Here is a 13,678-nt window from a genome sequence, read left to right on the forward strand (position 1 = left end):
GAGCGCCTTCCTTTTGTGGGATGTGTACGAAGATAGCGCTACACGGCCACATCGAAGCAGTATCGTACGCACTTTTTACTTGCGCAACCCCACCGATTTGGCGTGGTGGGAGGGGGGAGTCGAGAGTCGGGAAAAGGTCGGGTCACCAGATTACGGATAGTACAAATTCCATAACGTAGGCGACGAGGGATCCGTTTTGCAAACGGATTGGAAGTAGGAGGAAGGGTCCTTGCCTGCCTGTTGGAATGGTTGGGTTCACAAAACCATCTCATGTAGGGCTTTTCCAGAGTTGGGATGTTGGTGAACGAGGGTCGTAAGGACACACTACACCCGGGTAAGGATCATGCGTTAGTTTGCGGATGCTGCGAGTCAGTGCGGTAGAGCGTTGCAATAAGGAGATTTTTGTTTTGGCATCTATGCCAGGCTACATGTTGGAGGCACTGTAAATTCCCGTATCACCCAGTACGTACCCAGCGTTGCGTATTTATACAGTATTAATTATAAATTTATCGGCGCAATCCGATCTCTGGCCGATCCCCGCTCTTTTTTGTAGCCTTCAAATAAAGTCACGTTGGTGGCAAAAAGGGTCGAAAGTCGGGCAAAGATGTTGATTGTGAAGGTTCATACATTCATCACCGTGGCGTTTGTAGAAATTCTTCAATAACTCAAAGTTAACAGTATGTTTAGGGGGAGGATTATAAGGTTGGGAAATTTTAGTTTTGAAACGCAACCTCAAAGGATCACTTATGGTGTTGGACACTAATTTAATATAGCTTAATACTTTTACTCTGATCATACGGCCCTCGGCCGTCATAATGGTATTAAATAAATAAATAGTACTTTTACTCTCTTTAATATATTAACATTACAGAAGTTTAAAAAAATAAATTAATAATAAAATAGATGTATATACGTGTAAACGCGCATTGAGCGACGACCACAATTTTGACAGCTGTCATTTAAAAAGAACAGAATAAAAAAGACAGTGAACGAGTAAGACCGTCAAATCAAAGTGTCCTCGTATTTAATTGATTTTATAAACAATAAAAAAAAGTTCTTTTAATATCCTAGTAAATCTCGGAAGTCACTCTCTCCTGGCTTTTTTCCTATAATTAAAATAAGTGCTTTGGATTTTTCAGTTCCAAATTGGGAAAATTAAAATCCTTTTGAAGATTAAGCAATTCTTATAAATTTAAATGGAAGACAGTAGTTGTAGAAATGTTTGGTCATCATTGTCTGCTTTTATTTAAAAAAAGCACAAGAAAAGCTTTAATAAATCAGTGATTAGTAGGCAAAACCTTCCTATATAATCAACGCAGCCCTTCAGCTTGAGGCGTGTTTGGATGTTTGGACAGTGAGATTTAATTTAAAACAAATCTACACGCGAATGGCTCTTCCCCAAGCAATACAAACACGGCTCACGGTTTGTGCATTCCAGGCACGCGTTTGAATGCGCGTATGCATCTTTCGATGCGTGTCCCGATGCAGTATTCGGTGTGGAAAATTGCATCCCCTTTCTCTACGTACACACGGGTGACATAAACCGTGTACCTACGCCTGCACTGCGTTGGGCTTGAGTTATTTATGAAGCGCTCTCAAAAGATATTTTGCACTCGAAGCTGACAAGGTTTTGGTAATGCAGATCCCGAGGTACAGATTCCCGCTGCCACTGCCAGCTGCGTAAACAGAGTGCGTTTTCCTTTCTATTTTTTTTTCTTTTTTGCTGTGCCGAGTGCAAGAAGCTTTCCACATTGATCTGCTCCGTACGGGAGAGCGATATTACTCGTTAACATTTCCGAAACATACACACAAGTGCCGCTAGCCGAAGCGTCGGGCAAACTAGCAAACGGAAATACAAACGAAATCATGTGGAAAAGAGTGGCAGATGTGGGGACGAGCGAAAAAGAGAGAGAGAAAGAGATACAGAGGGAAGGCACCGCGCAATCAAATCCAATCAAATTCGCATTCAGAGCGGTAGGAATAATTTTGAATATTATTTATTCGAGGCTTTTCCCCCACACGTTCTGCACGACGGCATGTCGTCCGTACGCTTCCGGGGTTCCGTTGATCGATTGGTGCTGGGTTCTGACATTGCGAAGGAAGTGTGGAGACGAGCGAGTGAGGCAGCAAAGTAACCGGTGGATATATGTTGGGAAAATTGTAAATTTCACCCGTTTTTCGTGTTTGCGGTTCGTGGGTGGTGGTTGGCCCACGAATGTACTCAAATATTGGTACGTCTATCCGTCACGATCTTCAGTGTGTTTCCACCCAAACTCCATCAGGGATCCCTAGCCCCCCCCCCCCCCGTCGGAAATTCGTGCATAAAATTCATCCTTATTTGATTGGATCGACACTGTGCGGCGGTGACCTCTGTTGTCGAAGTTATCGACATCTTTCCCGGTCCAGAGCAGGGCGGAACGATTGGAACCCTGAGCGATGGATGCGTTCCGCTTTCATTTGGAGCACCGGACGGCGGATGAGAGCCAGCCCCCCCGTATACCGGGGCTGACAGGAACCTCAAAAATATCTCTCCAACTGTACAATTTCCGAATGCTGCAATTTCGGGAAACGATGCAGAATATGTACATTCATCTTTCATGTTTCGATCGGTACGTCCCTTTCCACGCTATAATATCCTTTGCTCCTTTGCCGGCGTGTCCTTATGAATGCTGCATAAATGCAGTCACAGCCAAATATTCAAACATGTATTATGTGTGGGCGTGTGTGTGTGTGTGTGTGTGCTAGCGTTGATACTTCTGGGGCGAATTGTGTACCGATCGTACCAATCGGATGTGGAAATCGAAGCGAAGTGATTGTGAAATTATTATCATCATTCGCACAAATCGCACCGAACCGAAGGCATGGAGCTTCCACGACGGGACGGGCTGACGAGAGACGCCTGTATCAGCTTTCAATTCCACTTCGATTTGCACCGGTGTTTATCCTCCATTTGCATTCCCATTTGGTTGACCGTCGCATTCGAAGCGCGCTACCGTACGGCGGGTGGCAGCACACGGGGATGGTTATAAATAAAATATTTGGAAAATTAAATGCAATTTTCTCCGACTGTCCGCTTGGGAAATGATGGTGTACGGCAAAACCGGACATCGAAATGCTTGTATGTGTTTTTGTGTGTGCGTGTGTGCCAATCCATCCATCGTCCTTTTGCCGTCCTGTCCGGTACTGATCCGAATGCAGAACAACGCCACCATCGCCATCGCCATCGATGCAGATGTTGCCAGTGCGGTGGCCAGCCACCATACAGAAAGCAATCTTTCGTCCGCTCCAACTGCCAGGTTCGTGCTGGACGGCGAATGCGACGGAATGCTAGGACTCTGCCGTTAGTTTGCTGACTTTCTGCCCTCGGGCACACAGTGTGTATGGTGGACCAACCGGTACCAACCGGTGCCTTGATGCGATTCAGCAAAAGGTGCAATTAGACACTCGGTATCCACCACCCCCCTCATGACCACCACAGTCAGGCGGTCGTTCTCATGTTGGTCCGATAAAAATAACAGTCATTATCAGCTTTTATGTGAAATGCTCCAGCGTCGTGTGGTGAGTGTGGTGAATTGTAGAGGTATTTAATTGCACCGCCGCACGTCACGACAGCACAACCACAAATGATCGTCGTTGTATTATGCATGTGGTACGAACAGAGCCGCCGTTGAACACGCCGCCCTCCAAACGTATTCTTGAACGAATCATTGAACATGGTTGTTAGATTAAATCAATACAATTCTGTTTCAGGTAGGGTGGTGGTGGTTTCGTCGTTGCGGTTGCAAAAAGTTTTGAGCGAAAATAGATCGGTCGGCTAATAATTGTTTGGCCTAACACATATATCGCGCTAAAAGATTTATATCCATATCATTTTTAGTTTGTACCAACCTTCAAACGCGTTCTGTCAAAATTTGACAGCATTCGGACAATAATCTAGTAGGCTTTTTGTAGGGATTTTATGTAACGCAACTTTTGAGCTTTGAGTAATAATGGAAAATAATGGAAAAGAAGCAATTTCGCGACTTTTGAAGGGGAAAAATACAGTCGAAGCCAAAAATTTGCTTGATGAATAGTTTTTGGAACTGCTCCACCAAAATCAACCTTAAAATTAGGGTATATTAAATTTAAATGTGGTAAAATGAGCACTGGGGACGGTGAACACAGTGGACGCCCAAAAGAGGTGGTTACAGACAAAAACATTCAATAAACCACAAAACTATTAAAAACAACCGTAATGTGAAATTGATCGAGATAGCTGACACTCTAAAGATGTCCAAGGAACGTGTTGGATATATCGTTCACGAGTATTTGGATATGAGAAAGCTCTGTGCAAAATGGCGGCCGCGCGAGCTCACATTTGAACAAAAACAACAACAAGTTGATGATTCGGAGCAGTGTTTGGAGCTGTTTAAGCGAAATAAATTAGAGGTTTTGCGTCGGTATTTAACAATGGATGAATCTTGGCTTTTCTACTTCACTCCAAAGTCCAATAGACAGTCATCTGAGTGGACTGGACGCGATGAACCTGCTCCAAAACAGGGAAAACGCAACAATCATTTGGAAAAAGGTTATGGCGTCAGGTTTTTGGGATTCGCAAGGAATAATCTTCATCGACTATTTTGAGAAAGGAAAGACCATTAACTGCGACTACTATATTAAGTCAACGGAGCGATTGAAGGACGAAATCGCCAAAAAACGGCCTTATTTGAAAAAAAAAAGTTTTGTTTCATCAAGACAACGCACCGTGTCACAAATCAGAGAAAACAATGGCAAAAAAACATGAATTAGGCTACGATTTGCTTTCCCATCCACCGTATTTCGTAAATCTGGCCTCCAGTGACTAATTCCTTTTCTCAGTTCTCAAAAAGATGCACGCTGGGAAGAAATTTTCCTCGGATGAAGAGGTGATCGCCGAAACTGAGGTTTTTTTTGAGACAAAGGGCAAATGCTACTATAGAAATGGTATCGAAAAATGTAAAGACCGCATTAATCAGTGTATTGCTCTTGAAAGGATGTATGTTGAATTTTTTCTATTATTATTTATTTATTTATTATTTTTTATTTATTTATTATTTATATTATTTTTTTAAATACGACATTGCCGTCATAATAGAAATTAAATAAATAAAATAATTTTGCAAAAAAAAGTGGTGGTTTACTGTCTAAGGCCAAGCAATTATCAACCCACATGTTTTTATAGCCTGTCTATCTTATAGTGAAGCTAATTTCAAAGATGTAAATGATGTATTACCAGTACTGATTAGTGTGAAATATTGTTAACTGAACACAGTGGCTTGTAGGCACGTAATAATAATTACTTTTCATTCTTCTCTTTACAGTACTACGAAATGTCCTATGGATTGAACGTAGAAATGCACAAACAGGTAAGTGGTACAGCCGTCGTGATTATAGTACAACCCTTAGCCAGCCACAATCGTACAATCGGAATACTTATTGGTGATAAAATTTGGTTACGGCTTCATTAGAGCCTCAGAGACTCCTCAAGGTTCGCTAAACATCTCCTCTACGTTGAGTTTGTATCGTAAAAAAAAAACATAACAATCCAACCAAGAGCATTTCGCTACTCTCTTCAACTAACACTCCTACTACCCTGAAGAATGCTTGCTGCTTCGTAAGGTGGTAAGAATCCATCGCCCCTTGGCGGCAGCGTGATGAATAGACGATGAGGTGAGCTTGACTTGAAAGTTATTAAATTAAAATAACAGTAATAACAGCTTCCGAGCGTGCGGAAAAGGCGGAAAAGTGTCATGGGGATGTTCATAAAACCGTACGAAACCAACATACACCCTCCACCCCTAAATGGGGGAGGCACTGGCAGCCATTGCTGGCAAAACCTAGCCCAACATGTGTCTAATGCAAATTGGCTTTCCACCCGTCGGTTTCCACCGCCCTTTTGTTTTAACCGGTACTGCCATGTGGCGGGTGGCACAAACGAACACAGTGCGTATAATAAGGCTGCGAGCAATTCGGCTTGGCTTTATGGACCGTTGGCGCCTTACTTTCTGCCGAGTGGAGTCTGTGTAATTGGTGCAGAAGGAGGATAGAGGAGCCCACACCACAAAATTATCACACCAAGAGGCAATCATTGAGGACATTTATGATCTCTCTTGGGTGCGTGAAAGGAGCGAAAGAGATAGAGGGGTGGAAAGAAATGGCAAGAGAAGGAAAAGCTCTCTGCCTCACCGTAAGCTCGTTTGCTTGCTTAAGAGCACTGTTGCAGTATTCCAATGAGTTAACTTATGGCACGGGGTTTTCGGTCCTATAAAATCGGTGCTTTTAGGACCTTTTTAATTTGCTTGTGTGTTTTCATGCAGTTTGCTTTTAAGCTATTGATTTGTGGTCTACAACCCAAAAAAGTAATGTGGTAAGAGCACGTCGAATCGGATTTTAAACATAAACTTCAAAAACAAATGCATTACATGATTTTCCAGCATCACCCAAAAATTACTTCCATTGGGGGAATACAAACCGGGACATTCGTGACGGCGTGACAGTCTTCCAGCAGCATCTCCCCCATTTCCACAGCGGGGAGAAAAGATGATTCCGTTGACAGTAGTGTGTGACACGGGCGCAATCTTGTGCGAATGTACTCTGCAAGGAAAAACATAAATCCCCCTCCACCCTTCTGCAGCCCCGGGGTATCATCGTGCATGATGCCGTGCGACGTTTCGTAGCGACCCGCACCAAACTCGATTATAATTCTCTTAGCATTCTCGTTTTCACCCGTAACACGCACCATCGCTGTCCGTTTGCGTGTGTTCTGTGTGTGTCCCTTTTGTCTTGCCGGCTGAACAGGCTGCTGATGATGGAAGGAGAGCGCATTTACTACCGAAGCACCACCGAAACTCATCGTTCGGGCTGGAAGTTTCGGTATATTCGTTTCGTGATTGTGAAACTCCCCAGGAGAACTCGGCAACATTCATTCCCCCCCCCCCTCCCCCCTGTTTCTCCTACCTTCCCCCATTTCGTTTGTCAACGATTTAGCACGGAAGCGGAAGTGCTTGATTTCATTGCCTTACTTTCTTCTTCGAAAGATCCGTTTGCTTCTCATCCCCCCGCCAGTGGGTGGTGCACGGTTTGGGAAAGATGTTTATGTTGCCATTCGCTGCTCCATGCGCCACTGTCGGCCACTGTCTTGGCAGGAGCATCGAAGTGCACAAAGTAGAAAATGTTTGCTGAAGGAAGCAAGCTCCGTACCGTCCGTCCTTTGCGCCGGCAGTTGTTGGCGAGAGAAAGTGCGAAGAGAGCCCAACTCGGCCAACTTCAGGAAGATATCCCATGCTTCCCAACAGCAGTCCGTGGGGCGTGTGAAGCGTGCTCGAGCGAAGTTGTAAACTGGAATAATAATCAACTCAAGGAAGTCGTCAACCGCTCAACGAACCGTTGCCGCCGCCACCGTTGTGTTCGTGCTGCACTGTACTGGCATGCAGGGGGCGAGCAGTTAGGGACGGCCAAACTGAAGACACTTCCTGCAGGCGGAACTTAAAAGGGAAACCCCGAGAGGCGGAATCCCTTGGGCGTGTGCGGTGCGTGTGTTGGTGGGGCACGTTGCAAATGGAATGAATATTGTGTGACGCAAAGGCTGGGGAGGAGTGCCCCCTGTGGGGGGGAGACAGGATCGGGCGAACCATTATACGGCAAATATTCCGACGCCAACGTTCGGACAAAGTTTTATGCCTTTCGCAGGCGACGAGCCGCAAAAATGTGTGTGTGGAAAGAGTGTTTCACTTGCAAATTTTCTTTCATGCTATTTCTATTTTTCGTTCGCTTGCCATTCTCTCGCTCTCTCGCTCTCACTCACCACCCCTAAAGGATGTTAAGGATGTGCGGTTTGCGAATGGTGAAGGAGAACTCGGATTTACAGGGAGAGACCGTAAGCGCCGCCCGTCACTCGCGACGCTTTGTGTGTCGGGCCGGGCGAACACAAAGTTATGAAAGCCGCGTGGCGTTTGGTTGGTAATGGCGGCGGTGCCAGTTTGTTGTAGACAGCAATAATAATCATATTATACACGGAATCAGATTAGACGGTTGAGGCGGACACACAGAGAGAGAGAGAGAGAGAGAGGGAAGGGAATACATGACGGCACAGGCACAGACCGCGACCACCCTTGGGGACCGTCCTGCAAACCACCCTTCCCGCAAAAAGGAAGGACGACGGTGTCCCATGAGGGATGCGACACGCGCGGACGGAAGGAATCATTGCCGAAACAAGACTAAATGGTAATTCGATTAGTTTGTTCATTTACTAGTTAGCCCGTGTCAAATGTGTTCGTTGCGGTGGAACAGTTTCCGAACGGCGGAACCACCGTTGCTCTGCTCCTGATCTCTCTCTCGTGCGGAAATGTTGCCACCGGGATGGGGTTTTACGGAGCGCAATGGCAGTTTCCGTCGTTTTGCAATCAATTTGCCGGCAACCATAAGGGGTGGCAACGTATAGTTTTGCACTCGATGAAAACGGTGGTTAGAAAGGGAACAGATTTTGTAGCTTCAATTAGCACACCACCGTGCAGGAGGAATGATTGCAATTTAACATGTTCCCGCTTTAGCACGCATTTAAATCACGCTTTTAAATAGTTGACAAATTTAATTGAGTTGTTAACCTCTTAACCTATCTAAAGGCACTCTTACTGCTACTATTTATAACAAGCTTTGCTGCATAGAGGCAAAAACATAAAACACCAAATTATAAGCTAATGGAGCAACATTACTTCGACAGTAACAGCAACGAAAAAAAAGTGCCAAAATCGAAAGATTTTTTTAAAATTCAATTTAAACTCGATGAATCAATTAAACCGAATGACGAATCGTTTTGTCAACCATTTGCGCGCCGTGCTCAACGCGTTTGACAGCAGCAACAGCAGCAGGCTGTGAAAACAGTGCACAATGTTCACACGTACCAACCGCGCTAATGGAAATATCAAGCCCCCTCCCCAAGGGTGAAAGAGTTCCACGGCAACGCACGGGAACAGAAGAAAAACTTATTATGCAAGAAGAAAATTATTCCCCACATCTCTTTCCCTAACCCATTAAGAATTCGGTACCGGGCAAAGCGGTAAAGTCTTTAACTGGCACACGGAATGGGCCAGCAACGACGAGGTCGGTTAAGAGGGGAGGGACAGAAAAAAAAAAACAAATCTCCTCCGTCTCCGTTGACGCGCTCTTCATGCCATTTTTTTTTTTGCTTCCTGCAGCTGGCAGCATAATTAAAAGGTATAATCACTAGGAAATTATTCAAATAAATCTGATTACCAAAACCTCCCCGTCTTCGCCAGCTCTGGGGTGAGAGACATCACGGACCTACTCTAGCGCGCGATGGGTGAAAACTTTTCCGCTCGATGGAAACCGCCACCATCACCACCAACAGCATGCATCTCATGATGGTTGGTGGTGGCGCTGGTGGCTTCCAATTTTCCCTTGTTTGCTCGTGAACAAAGGGAGCAAAAAAAAAGGTAGAAAATAAAATTGAAAAAAAAAAACGCCCAAGAAAACTCCGAAAGCAAGAACTGCTGCTGCTGCTATTTCACTCACATTCTCATTTGCCAGTGGTGTCATTTTTCCAGCGGCGGACACTTTTCCGCCCGCACACCAATCTCCCCCCCCCCCCCCCATTGGGTGGCATTTTCGCAGATGAAAGAAGTCACAAGTCGCGTGAAAATGATAAAAGCGAGCGGTGGAAAAGTTATGGACTCCTCCACATTGCCCTCCCCCCAAATTTCCCCACTCCGACTGTGGCATCTTTGAATGTGTGTGTTTTTTTTTGGAGAAGTAAAAGTTGGCAGGAATAAAAAAAGAATACGGGAACAAGAGAAGGAAAGAGAAAGAGGATGACAATATTATAATAGAATACCACCACCATCGCCATCGCCCCGCCACACGGCCACCGAATGTACCACCCAACATCCGACAGTGGCGGGATGAAGGATGATTTTCAAGCAACAACACTCTGCGAAAAAAAAATGGGAAGAAAAGCCTTAAAGCCCTTCCGTTTCCCTTTCACTCCCTTCCCCTCCCCCTAACTTCGCGTTCCCACCGGATGCAATCCTTCGCAGCAATCCGATCCTTTTACCAGTGTTAAAAGTGGAAAGTGCTCTCGAGGGATGAAGAATTTGCTTCACAAGAAACGAGGCGAATCGTTTCGAGTTGGCTTTCGGGAGGGGCGAGGTGGACGGCAGCGGACGACAAAACACGAAGCTGCGAAATTGTTGAATAAATGACACAAGAAGGCTGCTCCAGTGGGGGGTGGGGTTGGCGTTGGCGGTTGCCTTTCCGTGTGTACAGGAAAGATTGCTGAAGAGACACAACCCCAAACGACAGGAAACCCGATGAACGTGCTCATTGGTTGGTCGGAGGGACAGTTGGGGGCGCGGGTGTGCGGGTAGTTGTTTGTGGAAAACCATCACAAAAGGAAAATTTTTCATCCAACCCATCTCCCCCACCCCGGGGAGGGTTGTTGGTGAAATGATGCCAAAGCGTACGGTTTCCATGTTTCACTTTTCACCTCACACAGGGCGGAGAGCGAGCGAGAGAGTGGGATGCTTTTGAATCCTGCTGATGTTTCAAAGCATCGGAGAGTGTTTTCCGGAGCTTTCTTACACCAATTACCCGCGCCGGTTCAGCATTCTCATCCCCCCGTCGGACACCTTGCGGCTCCTCCTAGTGGCGGAGAATGGTTTCGGGCGCTGTCACATTCATCATATCGCGTGGTGTGTCTTTTACGGATGTTCATGTCGGGGAAGAATGGTACGGGAAAATAAACTCTTGAAACGATGCTCAGTTCCGTTCCGTTCCGACCGGGTATCCGGTTGGAAGAAGAGCGCCCCCTCTCTCTCTCTGGTGCAACGTCTTACAACCCTCCCCCGTTTGCGTCGCACAACAAAAATCGAGGGAAAGTGTCTCAGGATAAGAAAGTAGCACACTTACAACACACCACACCAGTGTGTGCATACATACACATACACACACGCACGTACATGTGTTAGTGCATTTGAGATACGGAAGATGATCTCTTTCTTAGGAACCTCTGCATCCTTCGGCTGTTTCGTTTGGGCACACGGGACGGAGAAGGATGTTGGAAAATTTAACAAACATCACAAGACAGCATAGGAAAAGTCGATTTCGATGTGTTTTTCTTTACCTGCTCTTTTTCTTCAGATTAGGATTTCAAAGCGACCGTTTTTTTTCGTCCCCCCCAAACACGCTTCCGTTCCCAAACAGGGGATCCGTTGCGTTGTGTGTTGCGTTGTACATCAGTGGCTTGTCGCTGGCTGCGAATAGCTACGGATTGATTTAGCTACCACACGCTTAGCAGTTTATCCGTGTGCTTTATGTGGTTAGTTCCGACTCGGTCGGAACGTGCTTTTCGCAATGTAATTGATGATCGCCTTACGAGTTCGAATAACATCTTTAGTGGTAAAGATGCGTCAAGCATGATACAAAATTTTAAAGCATGTCACAACGAGCAAAATGTTGACAAACCTCAAATAAGCTTTATATTCTTATGTATAATATTAATATTTCTAAAACTTATTATCTCAGGGAAAAGATTATTCGTTTTGAATCAATGACAATGATACGTATTTCAGGTGCATTTAATTTATCGGGAGTTAAAAATTAAAAACATTTTAAGATAATTTATTAATACTTTCTTCAAGTTTAATTGAGTTTCAATTGATTTTGTTGATATTAATTGATGATAAATAGGTTGGAATTTTAAGTTTTAAGTTTTAAGTTCAAGAAGAGAAACCATTGTGAACAAGACATTGTTTTAAGAATTTCTTATAGCCATGTGAAGTCTACAGCTTTAAAAGAAATTCAAAAAATTAGAGTGAAGGCTTGTATGATGTTGTTACGATCAGTGCGGGCCGGATATTTAAGTGCTGTTAATCTAACATTTTGCAAAAGCACTCAGACTGAATTTGTTTCGCAAGCTCCTCATGGTTTAAAAAAATACCAGCACGAACTTAACGATATTTCGTGCCCGATTATTTAATTCTTAATTCCAATTTAACATCCACCACGTCACTGTGAGGTGATGGTGTTGCATCACATGCGACGTAATGTTGTCGCTTGTTAGTCAAATTAATCACCATCAACCTGCTTGGGCTGCTTGGTGGTGGTGCGCGCCTTCCTTCTCATCGGCCTCCCCCCCCCCCCCCCCCCCCCGCTTTCGAATGCACCTCCTTTCGCGGTGGCTCATAAAATTCCAAAACAGGGTGGTCCGCTTTAAGGTGACGAAAATCACATTGGACACGAGCGAGCGAACGAGCAGAGACAAGCCAAGGCGGCAAGGTTCGGTTTATTGTTGCCCTACTTTTGTGATTATAATCACAAACGGGGTTCGTTTGAGGGTGAAGCGAAAGTGAGCGAATTGGTAAATAAATTTATCATCAGGAAATGCGCTTTGGATGGCTTTTCTTTCCGCTAAGTGTAACGTTAGCATGCGATGGCACGGAGGTAGACACGAGACCACATTTTACCGGAACATCTGCTCCGGTTTTTTTGTTGTTTACTGTATCTCCCCCTCTTTCCCGGGTCAATTTACGCCTGAACGAACGAAAGATGCTTTGCGGGATTAGTTGTTGTGGCTTTTCTACATTGTTTTAGCGTCGGAATCCTTCTTAACATGATATCCATCCTCCTGTTCATGTTTTTTCCCTGCATAGCCCCTGCATAGCCAGTGAAAAGTTGATGAAAAACAGGAAAAGAAAACGTTCATTACCTTCGGTCTAATATTTTAAAACAAAACAAAAACTTGAACAACATGGCAATAAAAAATAAACAAAAAAGATAGAAGAAGCGAAAAGAAACGAGCAGCTCTGTGGTAAATAAAATTACGGGCGAAAAAAAAAACTGTACGAAACCTCTCGGGGGACGACCTCACCTCATCGTCCGTCAACTAACTCTCGCACAAATCTTCTACCTGCTTTATTCCGTCCAAGGTGAGATAATAAATCCCGGGATGAATAAAAGAAAACAAACGAACCAAGGGGGGGCCTCTGTGTGTCAGCAAATGTGGAATGTCCTTTTTTTTGCCACATCGCTTTGCGGCTCTTCCGCTCTTTCCCAGCGGTCGTTCAGGTTCAGGTCACTCTTAACACAGAGCCAAAAGAACACAAAAAGCAAGCCAACGACAAAAAAATGAAATACCACCGGAAAAACAACCGTGCGAAGCCACCGCATCACACGGCAAGTGGCGAAAGGACCAGCAGAAGCAAAGAAAAGGAAAACAAAACGACTCACCACCGCGTTCATGATGTTCGCGTTCGCGGATATGGTTGGCCAGCAGCTTATCGTTAGGCTACTGCTGCAGAGAAAACAGTACCATAGGCGTTCTCTTTCGCGCCGATTTTATGTCCCTTTCGCGCGCTCAACCGTTATCCTCCATGTTTGCATGTGCATGAAGTAACTTAGTAGGCAAAGCAACGAAAAAGAAAAAAAACACATTGTACAACGGAAAGCGCACAGAGAGGGCAAGCGAGAGGGAGAGCGCAAAAAGAAAGATAAAACGACAGGAAAGCAAGCTCATCCCCAACCACACCCGCGTCCGTGGTGAAAGAAAAAAAAAAGTACGGAAAAACGATTGAGGGAAAACTCACTCAACGAACCACCTTGTTTTCATTTCACTCCCATCTCTCACACTCCACGGAGTTTCCACGGA

At 45.0% G+C, this 13,678-nt stretch overlaps 1 protein-coding gene across 8 annotated transcripts in view; it reads left to right on the forward strand.

Moving 5' to 3' along the window:
• LOC128299182 (protein groucho) overlaps nucleotides 1-13,678 on the forward strand; it is a 186,864-nt gene that overhangs the window by 136,117 nt on the left and 37,069 nt on the right. For all 8 annotated transcript variants that reach the window (XM_053035055.1, XM_053035056.1, XM_053035062.1 and 5 more), the window contains one exon: nucleotides 5,340-5,384. In XM_053035055.1, coding sequence (XP_052891015.1) covers nucleotides 5,340-5,384 — 45 coding nt within the window. The remainder of the gene's footprint in view (nucleotides 1-5,339; nucleotides 5,385-13,678) is intronic.

The sequence above is a fragment of the Anopheles moucheti genome, chromosome 2, assembly GCF_943734755.1.
Source record: "Anopheles moucheti chromosome 2, idAnoMoucSN_F20_07, whole genome shotgun sequence".
Taxonomy (NCBI): domain Eukaryota; kingdom Metazoa; phylum Arthropoda; class Insecta; order Diptera; family Culicidae; genus Anopheles; species Anopheles moucheti.